The sequence below is a fragment of the Cryptomeria japonica genome, chromosome 5, assembly GCF_030272615.1.
Source record: "Cryptomeria japonica chromosome 5, Sugi_1.0, whole genome shotgun sequence".
NCBI lineage: Eukaryota > Viridiplantae > Streptophyta > Pinopsida > Cupressales > Cupressaceae > Cryptomeria > Cryptomeria japonica.
In genome coordinates, this window is record NC_081409.1 from 230,994,818 (window position 1) to 231,015,802 (window position 20,985).

Here is a 20,985-nt window from a genome sequence, read left to right on the forward strand (position 1 = left end):
GTTGACAGTTGGAAAAAAATGACCACACCCTTGCATCTCCTATTTTCTTTGGCCCCAAATTATTATAGCAAAGAGATACTTTCCTTGCCAAAGATGGGTGGCACCATATAGGGATGAAGAGTTTGTTACTGGCTACAATACTGCATTTATAAGAATATTCCTAGATGTCGATATACAAAGGGTTTTCTTAAGTGAAATTGACCACATCGTATCTTCATGGAATCATGATGTTTGTGCCCTTAGAAACAAGTTTAAAAAGGTACTCATGAATAGTGGTACATACATGACCAAGCTCTATTTACTTGTAACCTCTTGCAATAAAAATTCTTAGTATGCATCTTTTTATTTTTTAACTTTCTTGCTTTTCATTTGCTGCTATATATTATAATTCATAAATTATGTTTTGTAACTATAAATGTTGTATGCGAAATCAACAAGTGGCGAGATCTTCTTCTACTGAGTGAAATTGGAGTAAGAACTCCTCCATCCACTAGGTTGAGGACAACTGATTGGGTGCAAAAAAATATGAGGATTTGGTCTTTGTGCACTCAAACTTTTGTCCCTTGTCACATAAGACACTTGAATACAACAATGGGGTGACAAAGAATTGGGATCAAACTCCTCACTGTGCCAACTTAGATGGTACAATTGCACAGCATGCCAAAGTCTCCACAAACAAGGTAGCTTCTACTGTGATGCAACTAGTTGAACGACACTACAGCTGATTGTGGTTCAAAAGAAATTGAACCAAGTATTGACTTTGATGCTTTTGATGAAGAGCAATATGAAGACTATTAAATATTGATTGTAATTTTCATTGTATATTGACATTGGAAAAATCACTACATGAATTTTATGAGTATGTTCATTTTTGTAAATTATCAAGTTTTTAGTATTTTGTTTATTAGTAATTATGAGTATAATTTAAATTTTTTTAATACATATTGATATTATATATATAGTCAAACACATGCTCATATCCAAGGAAAAAAATTGTCACACTATCACATTTGATTTGTACTCGTGCTAGGACCAGCAATTTAGGATTATAAGATCTACAAGCATATTCATCTCATCCTTGATGATCTATACAAGAGCCATGGTCTCAAAAGTACCATGATCTCTATAAATTCCACAATGATTTTTGCGCTCACACTCAATGGTTGTAACATTTTGTGCTCTATTACTACTCTAATCCTTGCAAAACTACCACCATTGGGATTTTTCCATGTTCCTAATGGAGTGGCGAGGTTATATTTGAGTCGTTCACATGCCAAAAGCCTTTTCAATTCCCATGAACACTTTTTAGGTTATATTTAGGCTGTCTGTGACTTTCTCATTCCCTATTGGATTCATGTGTATCTCTCACCAACCCATAATTGAAATTCTACCATATTTCTTGACCTTGTATGGCCTAGTGTCTCTCAACCCCCTCTACTTTGATCTATGTTCCTTTATACTTCTATTTTGAAGAGTTTCTTAATCTCTCATCTTGTACAACACATTGGAAGCTTGGGGTAATCAAAGCCTTACTACATATTGTTCCTCACTCATTCTTTAAGTTAGAGATATCAGCTCTAATAGACACATTTGGTAATTTATACTACCACATTTGGAATCTTGTATTTCATTGATTATAATCATCAATTAGATGTAGGTCCAACCAAAACTTATTATTGCTCGTGCTTATACCTCTATCTATGATTGATCACCAATCCTACCACCTTGGTTCATGTTAGTTATCATCAATTGTTTCTTAGTATTTGTTGTCATCCACTTTGCTTCTTCCTTGCGTGTTTTGTATACTTGTGACTTGCTTTTTTGTGTTGACACTTTTTCTTTAATGTCCCCATTTAATATCCATGATTCTAGAATTTGTCTATTTGCTCATCTTATCACTATAGAGAATAGCCATCAAATTATTAAGATTGCTCCCTCGATTTGTCCTAATAGCCTCCATGCACCATAAATCAATGGTGATTTTGATTAATACTGATGAAAGGAAATGAGATCCCACAATGGCAATCTAGAGAAATAAAGATTCTTGAGTAATGAAATCATGGCACCTAGTGACTATCTAGCTAGCAAAACAAATAACTTAGATGAGTATCTTGCTATTATCAATGTGTTAATAGATGCCCTTGAACTTGGAGCTTCATATGTTGAGTTGTATTGTAATTTTTACCCAACATCATCTAGAGTATTCAAAGAGTTGAGCTTTCGCCCCATTTTGTTAAGGCTTGGGATTTGATTTATCACTTTGTTTATTTTTATATCTCCCGTATTCCTTTACCTTAGCATGTCAATGCAAATTCTTTGGCTAATAAGATCTTGGACAATCTTAGTCCCTAGCATTGTTCCCATTTTAGGTACTACAAGGATTTAAAGGTGGAGCATGGAGCTTAACCCTTGGCAATTACAAGCATTTTTCATCCATTACAAGTAGATACAAGTATGTTCTCTCTATACTTTTATCTTCATGCTTCCCCTAGGTATTTCACAGCCTTACTGCTCCATAGAAACAACCTATTCCTACCTTGGGGACAGATGTAATGGTTACGTTAAAAAACTACTAAACCATATTGATAAGTTTGCCAATTAGCAAAGATACTACAACCTTTCAAGCATTAACTCCTATCCTAGTTGTTAACATATTTTATAGGAGTGCATAAACAGACCTGTTGGAAAGCCTACAACATCTCCATTACATATACCATGCCTTTTCCAAAAATAAGTTGTGAGACTACTTGTCACCTTCACTTGGGTTCTAGAGCACAACTAATGGCTAGTTCCTTAGAATTTGGTTGTTTAATTCTTTTTTAAGGATTACAGCACCCTGATACATCCCTCTTTAGCTTATGGGTTCCATATATATCTTATCACGAATATCTCTTTTACCCTCAAATTTATCATATGCTCTTACTCTCACTAGTTATTAATTTTTATACAATAGATTTCCTGGATATATTCAATTATCATCCAGAAGACTTTTATCTTGCCCTTGCAAACCTCTGTATTAGTCCAACACATTTTCAGAGACATTCCTCCAGGCTTGGTTGTAGGATTTGGTCAAGCATTTTCGACATCTACTTCAAATCACCAACACGCTCCTGCCTGTTGGTTGTAATTAGGGCTGGCGGATTCCAATTGCCTTGGGCAACATTGGAATCCACCTCCTTCAGATAGGGCCTGGCCCAATACCTTTCGGCTCACCAAAAAGGCTTCCACGCTTCACCCAAACCCACTCGCCTCCTTGATAGGGCCGACCCTATCTCACTTCACCTAAAAGGAATTAAAATAAATAAATATCTAAATGCAAATAAGGCCGACATAATTAAGAAGCAATATGACTCCTATAAATGTGGCATATACTTCTCAATATCTTCATTCAGAATATATTCGGTTAAGGCGAAATTCATAGAAGGACAGTTGGCAACAGCGAACTCCACTAGAAGGTAGCAAATCTCAAAATAGGAGGCAGCGAACTTCACCAGATGGCAGCAGATCTCTAATAGGAGACAGCAAACCTATTTAGCAGCAGATTTCCAATTGAAGTCAACGAACCCTTGAAGGACTCCATGGAAGGACTGTAATCTACTTGGAAAGGTGTTGCTACCCTTGCTACACTCAGAAAATTCCGATGATGAGGACTGCAAATAATAACCTTCATTAGCAAACTAATTGTGAAGACTTCTATCTCTTCTTCCTTGTGACTGCAACCTCTATGCTCCAGATAAGTGTGTAATGTTCAGTTCATAATCATAATCAGATCTGAGGATCCTTTGGCTGGGTTTTTTCCTCCTAGGAGGTTTTCCCAGGGTAACTGTGTTTTGTCCTTGTGCATTTCATTTTCTTATTATGCTTAAGTCTGGAAAACTATAAATTAATTAACCTAGTTTAAACTAATTCTGATTTTTTCTGAGTTTTATTCAATCTGAAAGTACTAAAATTAACATGGTATCAGAGCTAATTGGTTAGATCAATCTTCAGATTTAAAATTCAGTACACTTTTATTTTCAGATTGCTGTAGCTTTTGCAGATCAGGTCAATGGGGCTGAAAGTTGAAGATAGGCTTGATGGGAATCTAAATTTTACTGCATGGAAAGTTCGAATCAAGTTGGCTCTTGAGGAAGAAGATCTTCTCCAATTCATAGAAGCGAAAGAGCTAATTGAGCCTTCGGATGCAGCTGAGTTGAAACAATTCAAAAAGGATGCTATCAAGGCCAGGAAGATTCTCATTGATTCAGTCAAAGACCACCTCGTCACCTCTATTGCCTCATTCACCACTACAAGGGAAATGTTCAGCCATCTACAAGGTACATATGAAGTTAACAATCTTAGTAGGGCAATTACGTTAAGACAACAACTACTTAATATCAAAATGGCTAAAGAAGATTCTGTTATTTCCTACTTCATGAAAATTTCAGAACTAAAGAATCAGCTAGGTTTAATTGGCCATAACATGGAAGACAAAGACCTTGTCATGATTGCCCTTAATGGTCTACCTCACTCATGGGAGTCATTTATCCAAACCATAAGTGGTCGGTCTGAGTTACCTTCACTTGATCGCCTTAAGAATGATTGCATCCAAGAAGAGTCTCGCCTCATCACAAGGAGTCAATCCAAGAGCCCCCATGTAGATGATCATCACATGCTTGCAGCTCAATGCAAGAAAAGGGGAAATTGGAAGCAACCTTATCCTAAAAGAAATAGGGAATCCAGATCTTTTAGTTCCCAACACCCTTGGAAGAAACCAAGAGATACTTCGCGTGTGCGATGTTTTAGATGTGACAAATTCGGTCACTATGCTAAGGAATGTCAATTTAACCCTAACCAAAGTGAAGCAAACCTAAATGAAGTCTCAGAACAAAATGATGACTTCTTATTCATCTCCGCTCTATCTAGCAGTGTTCCCTCAGATAGCAATACATGGTTGATTGACAATGGTGCCTCCAGACACATCACAGGTTACTGTGATCATCTTTCAGTCATAGTAGAAAAGGATACCAGCCTTCACATGGTAATTGGTGATGACGCTCGTTATTCAGTAAGAGGTTCTGGCTCTACTTCTCTAAAATTAGATTCCGGTATTTCCTTGCATCTCAGTGATATATTGTTTGTTCCTGGAATTAAAAGAAACCTAATTTCCATTTCTGCTCTAGAAGATAAAGGTTATCAAATTGCATTTTCTGAAGGAAAAGTTCTTGCTTGGTCTAAGAAAGATAGTTTTAAATCTGCTCGTATAATTGGCCATAGATATGATAGTCTTTATAAGCTCTCTACTAACCCTATTCAAGCCCTCATTAATGAGGCTCCGGAATCCTGTGAGTTATGGCATAGAAGACTTGGACATCTACATTATCAAGCCCTTCCATCCCTTGAAAGGTTAGTTAAAGGTATGCCTAAACTCAATCAAATTCATGATAACACTTGTAAAGGTTATGCTATTGGTAAGAATGTTAAAAGTCCATTTCATAAAAGTGAAAATAGAGCTAAAGACAAACTAGAACTTGTTCACTCTGATTTATGTGGTCCCATGTCTATAGCATCTCCTAGTGGATTCCTTTATTATGTAATCTTCATAGATGATTTCTCTAGGAAAACTTGGATCTACTTCTTGAAATCTAAAGAATCTGATGAAGTCTTAAGTAAATTTAAGGAATTTAAAGCATTAACTGAAAACCTCTCTGGAAAAATAATCAAATGTTTAAGATCTGACAATGGAGGTGAGTACACCTCCGGTAGCTTTCATGATTTTTGTGTTGAGTCAGGAATTAAGAGGGAGTTTTGTGTTCCATACAATCCTCAACAAAATGGTGTTGCTGAAAGAAAGAATAGGACCATTGTGGAGGCTGCAAAGGCTATGATCCACGATCAAGACTTGCAAACCCTTCTATGGGCTGAGGCGTCTAGAACAGCAGTATATATCCAGAACAGATGTCCTCATCGTGCTCTAAAGAACATGACCCCGGAAGAAGCCTTCACAGGATCCAAACCAGACATTAGTCACCTCAGAATCTTTGGAAGTCCCATCTATGTTCATGTGCCCAAGGAAAAGCGATCAAAGTTGGAACCCTCCGGAAAGAAAGGCATGCTAGTGGGATACAGTGAATCCTCCAAGGCATTCAGGATTTACATCCCAGGTCAAAGGTACGTTGAGGTAAGTAGGGATGTTAAATTTGAAGAAGACATTGCTTTTAAGAAATCGAAAGGTTCTTGTGTTATTGATGAATCTAATGATAATCAAAATATAAACGTTGATACTAACCCTGAGATTCAGAGGGAGCAAGTTGAACCTCCACCTCAAGATGATCATGATGATCCTCCAGAACCCATGAATCCCACTGATATTCCTAGTGACATTGTCGTTACCAAAAAGAGGCCACTTTGGGTAAGAAACACCATTCAAGAAGCTGAAAGATTTGCTGCTCCAAGTGGCACCTTCCGTGAAACTAAGAGACCTCAGGTATTTTCCAACTACGTTTCTTTAATGTGTAATCTCATTGAAACTGAACCTTGCAATGTTGAAGAAGCCTTAAGTCATCATGCCTGGAAGCTTGCTATGGATGAAGAATATCAGTCAATCATCAAGAATGATGTGTGGGACCTTGTGCCCAGACCCAAAGGTAAATCTGTTGTTTCCTCTAAATGGTTATTTAAAATTAAACATAATGCTGATGGTAGTATTGAAAAATATAAGGCTAGATTTGTAGTGCGTGGTTTTTCCCAAAAGGAAGGCATAGACTATGAAGAAACATTTGCTCCTGTTGCTAGATATACTTCCATTAGAACAATAATTGCTATTGCTGCTTCTAAAGGTTGGAAACTACATCAGATGGATGTTAAGACTGCCTTTCTCAATGGTGTCATTGAAGAAGAAGTCTATATTGAGCAACCTGAGGGATATGAGATTCAGGATAGATTAACCCATGTGTGCAGGTTAAAGAAAGCTCTGTATGGTCTTAAACAAGCTCCTCGTGCTTGGTATGAAAGAATTGATAAATATTTGCTAAGTCTAGGCTTTTGTAAAAATGATGCTGACCCTAACATTTACTTTAAAGTAGCCAATGATGAAATGCTAATTCTAGTTCTTTATGTGGATGACTTATTTATTACTGGTAAAGATGAACTTATTATTAGATGCAAGAAAGAACTAGCTTCAGAATTTGAAATGAAAGATTTAGGTCTAATGCATTATTTCCTAGGTCTAGAAGTATGGCAAAGATCTAACGAAATCTTTCTAAGTCAAGGGAAGTATACTATTGACATTTTGAAAAGATTTAGAACGATGGATTGTAAACCAATGTCTACTCCTATGGAATCTAACTTAAAGAAGTTAAGTGTTTCTGAATCTAACTCTGAATTTGCAGATCCATCCGAGTACCAACAGTTGATTGGATCACTGATGTATCTAGTTAACACTAGACCAGACATATGTTTTGCTGTAAATGCTCTCAACCAGTTCATGAGTTTGCCCAAGCATGTTCACCTTGTTGCAGCCAAGCATATCCTAAGATACTTGCGGGGCACAATTGGTTTTGGGCTGAATTATCCACTTAACACTCCAATAACCTTGGAAGGTTATTCTGATGCAGACTGGGCTGGAAGCGTCAAAGACAGGAAAAGCACCTCTGGTATTTGTTTTAGCTTGGGTTCTGCAGTGATCTCTTGGGCTTGCAGAAAACAATCCTCAGTGGCATTGAGTACTGCTGAAGCTGAGTATATTGCAGCAAGTGTAGCATCCAGAGAAGCAGTGTGGCTTCGTAAGCTTCTTGCTGGGCTATTTGGTCAGCCATGGGATCCTACAGTTATTCACTGTGATAATCAGAGTTGTATTAAAATGTCTATCAATTCAGTGTTTCATGACAGGTCAAAACATGTGGAAACCCATTATCATTTTATTCGGGACATGGTACAAAGAGGTGCTATTCAACTGAAGTATGTCAGCACTGATGAGCAAGTTGCAGATATTCTTACCAAGCCTCTATCCAAAGTGAAGTTTGTGTACTTTAGGGATAGACTTGGTATTGTGGAAAATGAAACTCCGATTGAGAGGGAGTCTCAATTTCAGTGATACTTTGTATTGTATAAAACCACCCTCTGCAGGCAATGTAAGGTGGTATTGTAAACTTCTCAGGGAGAAGTATAATTCTTAACCATCCTCTGCGGGCAATGTAAGATGGTATTGTAAATGTTAACCACCCTCTGCGGGCAATGTATGGTGGTATTGTAAACTTCTCAGGGAGAAGTATAATTCTTAACCATCCTCTGCGGGCAATGTAAGATGGTATTGTAAATGTTAACCACCCTCTGCGGGCAATGTAAGGTGGTATTGTAAACTTCTCAGGGAGAAGTGTAAATTGTTAAACCATCCTCTGCGGGCAACGTAAGATGGTATTGTAACCTTTGACCATCCTCTGCGGGCAATGTAAGATGGTAGAAAAGGATCCTCTCCACCCTCTGTGAGCAATACAAGGTGGATCCAGTCTATGCTTGTGTGCAAGCTAGAAGATTATGATTATGATTCTATTCCCTAATTAAGAGGGAGTGTTGGTTGTAATTAGGGCTGGCGGATTCCAATTGCCTTGGGCAACATTGGAATCCGCCTCCTTCATATAGGACCTGGCCCAATACCTTTCGGCTCACCTAAAAGGCTTCCACGCTTCACGCAAACCCACTCGCCTCCTTGATAGGGCCGACCCTATCTCACTTCACCTAAAAGTGAATTAAAATAAATAAATATCTAAATGCAAAGAAGGCCGACATAATTAAGAAGCAATATGACTCCTATAAATGTGGCATATACTTCTCAATATCTTCATTCAGAATATATTCGGTGAAGGCGAAATTCATAGAAGGACAGTTGGCAACAGCGAACTCCACTAGAAGGTAGCAGATCTCAAAATAGGAGGCAGTGAACTTCACCAGATGGCAGCAGATCTCTAATAGGAGATAGTGAACCTATTTAGCAGCAGATTTCCAATTGAAGTCAGCGAACCCTTGAAGGACTCCATTGAAGGACTGTAATCTACTTGGAAAGGTGCTGCTACCCTTGCTACACTCAGAAAATTCCGATGATGAGGACTGCAAATAATAACCTTCATTAGCAAACTAATTGTGAAGACTTCTATCTCTTCTTCCTTGTGACTGCAACCTCTATGCTCCAGATAAGTGTGTAATGTTCAGTTCATAATCATAATCAGATCTGAGGATCCTTTGGCTGGGTTTTTTCCTCCTAGGAGGTTTTCCCAGGGTAACTGTGTTTTGTCCTTGTGCATTTCATTTTCTTATTATGCTTAAGTCTGGAAAACTATAAATTAATTAACCTAGTTTAAACTGATTCTGATTTTTTCTGAGTTTTATTCAATCTGAAAGTACTAAAATTAACACTGCCATCATATTGCCACACAACCTTGGACCTTCAAATTACGATTACTTCTCTTTGTACTTTCTTAGTGAACCTAACAGCCCCTGTATTAGTAAAATGAAAATTCTTCATATCATATAGTGTTAGCTTTGCATATTGTAGATTTGATCTCAAAAATTAGTACTTCCAAACTCTTTACATGTTTATGTTCAAAAGAAATTAACGGGCAAGCCTTGAGCTCATCTCTCTAGGATTAAATCAAATTATTGTCACATTGTCACATTTCTATTGATGCTGACATGGTATTTATGGCTGATAGCATCAGCAAAAACATTAGTGGCATGCTACCATATAAGTGGGGCACACCTTCCCCAAGAACATCATTCAAATTTTGTTTTACAATAAGAAAAAAATCGGACCTCTACACCAGCAGCCATCATAACAAAACGAGTGTTGTTTAATGTTAAACCATTCTATTGTTGTTTGTTAAATAGGGACTCTTAAACTTTATATGTATTAACTATTAACTATTATGATAAAGCCATCAATGCTATAGGACAAGCCTTCAACCCTGCTATCTAATGTTAATTCACATTACTGTCATGCAGAAAATATCCATATTACTCCTACCATAACCCATATAGATACTAATGTCGTCAACAATACTTAATTCCTATGTTCAGATAATAGTCCATTTCCAACCCATAACTTAAACCCAATGGCTCTTTATCTGGGCATATTATTTGACATTTACCATTAAAAGCTCTTAGTCTGAACCTTTAGAAATGTTCATTTAAAGCTTATATTGAGGTCTTATGTAATCAGTAGGATGTTTCCTTAATCAAACTTATCCCTTATTGATAGTGCTGCTGATATAAATCATAGAGCTATGAACGTCATAAAAAATAGTTGGTTCCTGTTTTCACATGATTGTCCATTTCCAACCCATAATTTGCACTCAATGCCTCTTTAATATATGCATTATTCAACATTTGCCATTGAAAACTCTTAATCGATACCTTCTACGAATGTAAGTTTCAGCTATTTTGAGGTCTTATGTGATCAGTGAGGTTGTCCTTAATCAAACTTACACCTTTTATTGATATTCAGAAAACCCGAAGGCTTCATTTATCATAGAAAACACAATTGTTTATTTAATAAAGGAAATTGTGGACCATGATATATTCATAATGACAACTTGGAGTTACATTTAACTACAAAACCCTTCAATACTCCATCATGAAAGATCACTTGAGCACAAAACATACACACATCAAGAGAACAAATAGGATGAAAGAACATTATTTGCTTTCATCCTTGCTTGAACTGTTCTATATCAGCCCATCTACTCAATTGTGTCACTAGTGTTCTGCTGTATCTGAAAATGTAAAACCATTCCTGAAATGTCAAAAAAAATCTCTATAATCAAAGAGACAACAAAAGATGCATATATACCAGCACATTTGGAGCAGGATACAATGAGAGAGAACCGATGGATTAAAGCAAAATGTATTGCTCACCATCCTCTGCCTAAAACAGATTTTTTTTTAAAATCAATACCAAACATGTGATGTCCCCTTTTATATGGCTTTAAATATATTTAAATAATTAAAATAATGTTTAAATTATTTAATATGTAAATTAATTCCTGTTAAGTGTTAAGTGACCACTTTTATGTCAATGGACCATTTTATTATTTCCCAAGCAAAAGATAGAAATTAAAAGAAAGGGAAATACGAAGAGAGAGGGAAGCTGAAAAGGTGGAATTGAAGAGTTTCCCAGAAGGTTATAAAAGAACAGTGTGAGATTAAATGGAGATATGTTGAGTTTTTTCTTTCTTTTGGATTGAAACCTTCGTGGTTCTGCAGATTGAAACTTGTGCCATCTCAGCCTCTTGAGAACGCAAACCCTCTTGGGAAGATCAATTTCGGTGGTGAAACTATCCACCCTAGCTGGTATTTGGCAAAGTCACTCAGATTTTGTAGCTAAATTCAACATTCGAGGATTCAGAAATTTGGTGAAATCTCTTTTAGAAACAAATTTGCAGCATAAGAAGATTTAATGGTATTCAGGTATTCCTTTGCAATATTAAATTGGGTATCATTGTGAAGTAATTTTACATATATTGGAATCAATTGATTGTGACTTCATTTGACTAATGTTATTTGCTCATAGATAAAGGTATTGTCTATAATTATTGATTGCCCCTTTGAAATATTTTTAATATTGTATTGAAGACAAACAAAAGATATTATTTTATGGATGTGAAGGAGGCATATACTGTAATTAATGGAGGAGTTTGAACTTCATGATAAACTCTTCAAACAAACAACCCTGCAACTAAGACCCAAACAGCAGTACAGAGACTCAGATCTTCAATATCTGAGTTGTGAAGTGGAAAATTTTAAAAATCTCAGTAGGGGTTCTTACAAAAACACTTTCCCAAACATTATTACATTCCAAAAGCATTCAATCAAATGTAATTTGCATATTTCTTTGGTGCCATAAATCTATTCCCGTGATTTGTAAAATGAAAGTTGTTAGTCCGAGCAAATATAAAGAGATTTGAATCCAGTCCGAGCAAATATAAAGAAATTTGAATCCAGCACAGAAACTCAGTTGAGCACAGTTATAAGTGATAACAGCCATTGTACTTATCAAAAAAAAGTGATAACAGCCATTGTAACTGATAATTGTAAAATGCACTAAGGGTTTCACAATATGTACAAAAGATGCAGTAAACATGAGTTTGAGAGTAGGGGTAAGGCACCTATAAACCCCACATTGTAATGATAAATCACACTCTATTCTTGATACTAAGTTCTTGTACTTAACATTAATGGAATGGATAAACAAAGGTAAATGATTACAGCTAATTAATATAAATGAGTCAGGTTCCTATACATTTGTGCACATGTATTAAGTATACTTTGATTTCTTTTGCATGAATATTTATTTGCTTTGGTAGATAGTCCGGCACATGACTTTCTAGCAAGGGTGTCAAGCTCTTCCTGCACTTCAGGTGAGCCGTGAGACTAATGACTGTAAGCCAGGACACAAGAAAAAAGCTAGGCAGTGGAAATTGAAATGGTTAACATGTTTCCTCTTCAATAATTTACCACTATCCTTGCACCTGAAACACTCTAAAAGTCATTTAACGGATCCCTCAACCAATAGCATTTCTGCTCTACAAAATTTTGCTAAATCCAAGATAAATTAATAAAGTTTGGAAAAAGATCCATGCCATAGAAATACAAATATATCCTAAATATGGAATATGAACATAAATTGTAAAATCTTTGCCCATTTATATACCAACCCCAAGCAGCATCACTAAGATATGTGATATTTGCCTCTTCCAATTAAACTTCATAAACCCTTGTTGTCACCTGATTTTTTTTTGTTCAATATTAAGCCTTGTATCAGATAAAGTTTGTAGAGGCCAGACTCTATGCTCTTAAAAGATCTTTCTCTGATACAAAAGCCTTCTTCAAAACTGAGCAAATATGAATAAGAGGCTCTAGGCATCAATCCTGCCACAGTAATTGTTTCCATAATAGCTTCAACTATAATCATATACATTATTGTTAAAAAGAAAAACTTAAGATACCACCTATTCTTCATATAGAAAAAGTAACAACAAGAGGACACAAAGTATTACAAGTTCTTTAATCAAAATAGAATAGAAAAACGGATATAATGTCAAAATTTTCTAGAGTAAATTATTTTAAATTACCAAATTATGGTTATAAAAAACACAAGACAACTACAAAAAAACCCGTTAATTTCCAATTCACAAAATAAAATTAAAATTGTGGTACTTCAAAAATTCCCTGCTTCAGTTTTTTTAAACTACAACTTCTTCAAACATTTTCAGAAAGAATTGATTAGTTGGCTGTTGAGCAAAACTGGCATATTAATCATGAATTTTGGATATGCATTCAATTATCCAGATCCAAAATATGATTCCCAATTCAGGTAATATGAATTACCAAGGGACATCTTTATATACACACTTTACAAATAAAGTTTACTTGTCTTCAATATACTTATTGCCACTACAGCAGTATGTTGTAAAACACTACAAGGATACATAAATGTGTACAAAAAGACCACGTCATATAAAAGCTAAATTCAAAACTTTCAAGTAAATCCTAATTAATCATTGTCGGCATTTGTTTCACTGGGATTGAATGTTTCAGAATGTACTGCTTTAAAAAGGAATGAGGCAAATCTAAAGACTATCAACGATTGCAGCTAGAAAAGAATATCATAGTATCCATAAAAAGAAGCACAGCTTTGATATTCACTATTTCTTTCATATTCAAAACAAGCATCCCTTGAACAGCTCATCCAATATTAAATAATATTATCTAAAATGGCCACTGTATTTCATAGAAATTTCTATTGTACACTGGTACGAGTTATAAAAATTACCTGCAACCTTTTGATAAAGAACAAATAATGCTATTTTCGAGAGGGTGCACAGCCATTCTATATGCACAATCATCCTCTGTGTAATAATTATGTATCTGCAAAAATATGTGCTGATTGTCATTGCATGATCGAAGATGTATATTCTAAAACAAGAAAAGATCTGAACCTAGACATACTGGCAACAAAATCCAAATGTGTTAGATTAACTTCTCTCAAGTCCATGACCTATGTTTCCCAAAGAATAAAGAACCGTGAGGAAAATGGAAACTCAGTAATAAATGTTTTATCCATCTCACTCTAGCTTAATCCCCGCTTTGACTAACTCATCTTAGCCTTATTGATCTAGCCAATGCAATGCTCTCCCTAAAGTAAAGTTCAATTAATTGCAGAGTCCTAACTTTTAACTTATCTAAAAATGCATCCAGAATAACAGAATTAGATTAAAAGTAGCTGCACGGTTCAAACCCGTACAGATCGACTAGACCCACAAGGCAATCAAATGATGTTCGTAAAAAGAAAAATCAACTCAAGGATCACACCATGTGCATTGTCTATAGGATCATGATGTAAAGGTGAGGTACACAATTGCAATAATAAAGATCCGAGTTCACATCTTTCTAGATATAATCTCTATGTTAAGAACATGGTTCCACAAAGTCTTAGAAATGGGGGACAAAGGGATGGAGAGATGGGTTTCAAGGATGGGAGAGCAAAGTGATAGGTTTTGGAGACAAGGGGAACAAGGGACTAGGTTTGGAGATGGCAGGGGGGCAGTTGTGCAAATATATATGTAGTACCTGAAACATTAGTTATGTAAAATGTATAAGGAACAACAATTGAAACTTTGAAATATTGGTAACAATATACGTTGCATTAAACCATGGTTTGAGAACTCCGTGAGTACTCTCCAAAAAATCTCCAAATTTCTGAGTCCTATCTTTGGCTGAGTCCACTCGCCACCAACTCCCATGGCAAGTCCAGAAGAGTTTTGGGCAGTACTTGTCCAAGTCTCGCCCCGGGACCAGACTCGAACTCCCAAGTTTTGGGCACAAACTCTTGGGTCATCAACCTATGTTGGCTCCTATACCTCTACAACCCATCAATTTGCTAGGCTTTCCTTAGACCAAAGGGTGTTGCAGTCAAGGAGATGCAAGATACTATGTACATCTAACAGTTGCAAGGACATGGATATAGATACAACTATTTTTCAAGACCCCCAACATGGATAATACTATGTCTTGAAAAATAGTCGTATCCATATCAGATGTCCTTGCAACTTTTAGTTGTACATAGCATCTTGCATCTCATATCTATATATATATATATATGGTGAATAGTAGGTGTCCTCATGCTAGCAAGATGGGTGGGAGAGATTATTGGGCAAGTAGGCCTTTACCTCTATATAGTAGGGGTAGGGGCTATGGAACCAACTAAAGTTTGGGAGGGGGGTGGGCTGCCCAACCTGAGCTAATAGAATCTCCCAGTTGTTCCTATTTGACCCAAAATCGATCGATCTAGCCATGAGCAGGTTGAAGAGAGCCCCAAGAGGCCTTGGAGGACTGAACACACGTATGTGGCAAAATATAGGGATGACTTGTGGCTAGGAATGAGAGGCCAACCAAGATCAGAAATAGCTGGTTTTTCGCGAAATCCATTTCAATAGAGCATGCACACTTATGGCCCAAGGCAAAGCACCCACCCTGCATGCCTATCAATTATAGTGATGCCCTGTAGTTCCCGCCCACACATGTTACATATAGAATATGGCGTACTAGTCAACTATCGAACTATAGTTGAGTATAGAACCAACTATAGTGTTGATGCCCTTAAAATAGTAGGGGTGTCGTGAACTATAGTATCGTTGGGTCTATTATCCCCCCACCACTATAATTCTTAATTAATCAATGCCCTATAGTTCTCACCCACCCACGTTACATATAGAATCTGACATACCTACCAACTATTGAGCCATAGTTGAGTATAGAACCAACTATAGTGTAGATGAAGCTAATAAAGCCAATGAATAGTGTGGATGCCCTTAAAATAGTAATGGTGTCGTGGACTACAGTGTCGTTGGGTCTATAACCCCCCCCCCACCACTATAATTCTTGATTAATCATGTTATGGTAAATCGATCTATTAAACAAAGGAGACAAAAGCTCCTTGAATAGATTTACAAAAACGATGTTTCTAAAAGAAACAATTGTGAATTGAAGCCAAAATTAGAAACTAACTATACTAACTATGATGACCATTAAAGAAACATTACATTATTTAATACCCTCCCTTACTGGTCATCATCCTAACAACCCTACAAAAGACAATCTGCAGACCTTTTAGAGACAATCACAAAGAAGGCTGCCTTAATGGTCATCGTCCTGACAACCCTACAAAAGACAATCTACAAGTCTTTTGACCACAAACACAAAGAAGGTCACCCCTTCTCTTCAAAACACTTTGCAACTGCTGAAACCCTCCCTGGATCTATAGAATGTTAATGATCAAGATAACTAGAAACCTTCCAACCTGGTATTGGGAAAAGAAAAATTGTCCCTCCTTGTAGCCCAGAGACACCGAGAACAGCTTCTCAAACTGAATTGAAGAAAAATTGGCAAACCTTTGTGCAGACTGTCGCCCTAGCAACTCTAAGTGTGATCCACAATAGCTACAAGAAACCACAACTTTTGTGGGAAAATCACCAAACCCTTGATGTGATGCAGAGATCACCCATGAAACAGTATTTTTTTTTAATGAAAAAACTATAAAACCTTACAATAATTTTTTTCAAGGAAAAAATTATAAAACCCAAAAACAATTCAAACACGATTTACGAGGAGAAAAATCGATCAAAACCCATAAACAATTGTTAAGGAGAAAATCAGACAAAACCCAAAAACTGAAACATCATAGAGTAGCTAGCACAAAATCCAAGACACAATCAGCATACAAAACTTCGTTTTTGAGGAAAAACAATAAAACACTTCTAGAATTTTTTTAAGGAGAAAAATTATAAAAACCCACAACTAATTTTTATGGAGAAAAAGTTAGAAAAACCAGCACTAATTTTTTATGGACAAAAATTAGAAAACCCATGCAACCAGAGAGCCCTCCCAACCTATGGAAACCCTAACCAGGGCATAGAAGAGCAAACATGGAGCTGAAAAGAACTCGAAGGACTTAGTGCGGGTTGCAAGTTCTAAGAAAAAAACTGCAAACAGAAGAGCCCAAAATCCACATTGCAAGCAACAAAGAGGTGTTGAGACATGGACCAGCTAGGACTCGAACCTAGGACCTTCCATACGCTGCTGGAGTGCTCTACCACTGAGCTACTGGCCCCTCTTGGACCAATCCATCATCAGTCCGGGTGTGGCTTATTTCCAACACCAACACCCCCCCTTAAGCCACACCTCTCGTGTGCTTGGGGCTCCTAGCCTGGACCTGGCTCCGATACCATGTTGAGACATGGACCAGCTAGGACTCAAACCTAGGACCTTCCATACGCTTCTAGAGTGCTCTACCACTGAGCTGCTGGCCCCTCTTGGACCAGTCCATCATCGGTCTGGGTGTGGCTTATTTCCAACACCAACAAGAGGCACCCGAACAAAGATAAGGGCCGGCTTGACGCATTTGTAAAACACGACCTTTACCCAAAAAAAAGAAAGGCGCAGGATTCCAAAAAAAGACTCACAAAACCTTCGCTCGGGCAAAAAAAAACTCGAAACCGCATAACAAATAAACCAGTTGCGAGCAAAGAAAAGGAGAGTTACCACGCACAGCATGAAAACCAATCACGAAAAACAAAGGTAAAAAAACCTGTCGCGAAAATCAAAAGAATCGACACAAACTCCAATGAATTTTTTATTTTCCAAAAAAATCGAAGAACAAATTTTTGGAAAAAATTCCAAATCAAAAGAGGCTTGAATTTTTCTTTAAAAATTCGCCAAATTTTATGAAATCTCATCGACCTACTCTGATACCATGTTATGGTAAACTGAAGTATTAAACAAAGGAGACAAAATCTCCTTAAATAGATTTACAAAGACAATGTTTCTAAAAGAAACAATTGTGAACTAAAGCCAAAATTAAAAACTAACTAAACTAACTAAGATGACCATTAAAGAAACATTACATTATTTAATAAATCAATGCCCTATATACATAATTATTATTTTATTTGTATATAAAATATGTTATTAAATAATCTATTATATTTAAATATAATTATTATTTTATAGCTAAATATTATAATTTTATAAATAATAAGTATTAAACTTATTAAATTTAAATTTAGATACTAATAAAAATAAGTAATACAAATAAAATGAATATCAACAATAAATGATATTATTATTAGACTTATTAAGCTTAAATTTAAATACTAATAAAAATACTCAATACAAATAAATTCAATATCAACAATAAATGATATTAAACTTATTTAATATAATTAATATTGATAAAATTGTAAATTATGTATTAAAAAAATTAATTTATTAATAAGTTATAAATAAAGATAAAAATTTAAAATTGCCACCCACTTGTAGCTCATTGTAACTATCAAGCCTAGTCAATAAGTCAATGTCATCCCAAGATACGACATATTTTAGTATTCTTTTACAATAAAAGTAGGACATACATTTCAAATTTGATGCACCTTTAGACTATAGAAAATAGGGAAAACAAAAAGAAATTTAAATCAATCAAGGAACCTACCTCTCCTCGTGACAAGATTTATGCAAAATGTTAAGGTTTTCTTTCTATTTGAGGGTTTTTATTTGATGTTTTAGGGTTAAAAGGCTATATCTAGGATGTATTGTACATAATGTAAACATTCAATGAGATATTGTTAGGACCTGATAGCATTGAAACAAAGTTATCAAAGATGTGATGAGATATTAGACAAATTGGGCAAGCATCCTAAGAGGTTGAAAGCTTTCTTTTCAATGAGAAAGAAAGTAGTATTAAAAGATTCTACTAGTGCAAGAAATTTAGGTGGTGGCAAGAAAAAATTAAGAAGACAAAATCTTTGCTTTTCATGCAAACAGCCTTGGGGAACCTAATCAACTATGTGTTGTGACGTTTTCACACATCGCCCCATTACAAATGGGGACCCTTGCTTTTTTGCTTTTTAGGGTTTGTTTTTGGGTTTTTTTACGGTTTTGTTAGTTAGCCTTTGCATTTTGAGTGCTGTCGGGGAGATCAATGGGGTAGCAAGTCCTACTTAAGTGATGCCCTAGTCCTGAAATATGGCTAAGTCTGGAATGTCCTGAAATTTGGCTAAGTCTGAAGTCCTGACCCTGAAATTTGGCTAAGTCTGGAACGTCCTGATCCTGAAATTTGACTAAGTCTGGAAACTGAAAAAACCTCCAAAAACTAGATTTTGCAATATAACTCCTGGAGGTCTGAAACCACTCTCAAACATCCTGAAAGTATATATGGAATATAACTTAAAGTATAACTTATACTTAAATGTTATATTCCATAAAAATTGTCCTGATAGAGAGTTCGAAAAGTCAAATTTCGCTCCCGTCCTTCACTGAGGATCCAGAGCGAATTTCGCTCCTGTCCCTCCCAGGAGGACCAAGGCGAAGCGCTCCTGTCCCTCACCAAGGGTCCAGAGCGATAATGCTTAGTTGAGCCATTCCTGACCTTGTTTGGACGAATTGAGACATCAAAGGCATGGTGAAGGACGAAATGAGCATGATAGAGCATCCAGACTTGATCAAAAACAATGAAATGATGAAGTTTTTGCCTAGAAGGTCAAATTCGCTCCTGTCCCTCACTGAAGGACCAGAGCGATTTTCTTTATATGCACAATTTTAGACCTTTTTTGGACATTAACTTTTATTCATAGCATGAAGTAAGATGATATCTTCCTTAGCCAAGACTTTTTTTGATGAAAATTGTAACGATTTGGCCTAGAGAGCAAATTTCACTCCTGTCCCTCAATGAAGGATCGGAGCTTAAAGTCTGACATTGCTTTGTCCTCGCAGGATTTTAACGACTTGATGGTTTGAAGAAGTCCAAGGAGATGCATTTTACCAAATGAATATAACTTGAAGTGTCATCGTGAAGAAAAATGAACCAAAATGCAAAAATCGCTCCTGTCCCTCAGTCAGGGACCAGGGCGAAGTCTATTGTAGCTCCCGTCCCTCTCCCAGGGACCAGAGCGAAATTCTTCATAAGGCACGTTCTGGGCAAAGATCAAGCAAGTCTTAAGTTCGAAGGCAAGAAAGGAGGTGAGTTGAACCCGTTGAAGACAAATTGAAGGATTTGCACTAAAATACCCCAGTTCGCTCCTGTCCCTCAGGCAGGGACCAGAGCGAAATTTCCATAAAGGCATAGATTTTGAGAGTTTATCAAGTATCAAGCGACCAAGGAGGATTAAAGGACTTCATTGTACACGATGAAAGCAATGGCAAGTCAATGGAAGCAAAGACAAGCTCATAACCTTGAAATTCGCTCCTGTCCCTCAAGTAGGGACCAGAGCGATATCCACTATATTTGCCAAATCTCTCAAAAATCACGTTGAGACAAGGTTATGCGAGATGGTACAAGGTCTAAGGTGTCTTTAGAAGATGATATACGAAGGTTCCAAACGTCAAAATGCTATCAATTAAGCCAAGGAACTTATATCGCTCCTGTCCTTCAGACAAGGACCAGGGCGATTTTCACAAAAACATTCATTTTCCTTCAAAATCATGACAAGGCAAAGATACACAAGATCAAGGACATTATTTAAGAGGCAATGGACGAGGAACCAAGGTTGAAAGATGACGCATTTTGACTAGGGCTTCAAGTCCGCTCCTGTCCCTCTCCAAGGGACCAGGGCGATGATCCTCCAAACATCAAAAACGCCTTGTAGAAGTCAAGTGAAACAAGCGTGGAATGAAGAAACAATGTTATTATTCGCCTTATGATGGAGATTAAAGATCGAAGATGCAAGATCAAGGAGAAACATGAAGTTCGCTCCTGTCCCTCTCCAAGGGACCAGGGCGATACTTGCTAAATCACTTGTTATCCTTTGAAGATCACGTCAAAGCAAAGTTGCACAAGGTTCAAAACATCATTTGGAAGGCGATACAAAGGAGGTGAACTTTAAAATGTTACCAATTTGAGCTTGAAATGGAGAAAACGTTAAGATCGCTCCTGTCCCTCTCCAAGGGACCAGGGCGATATCA

The 20,985-nt window shown here is 36.6% G+C and overlaps 1 protein-coding gene across 1 annotated transcript in view; it reads right to left on the bottom strand.

The window, feature by feature from the left end:
• LOC131029102 (SEC12-like protein 2) overlaps positions 1–20,985 on the bottom strand; it is a 101,560-nt gene that overhangs the window by 44,496 nt on the left and 36,079 nt on the right. Inside the window, exon 2 of the mRNA XM_057959509.2 lies at positions 13,805–13,899. Within this exon, the coding sequence (XP_057815492.1) occupies positions 13,805–13,899 (95 nt within the window). The remainder of the gene's footprint in view (positions 1–13,804; positions 13,900–20,985) is intronic.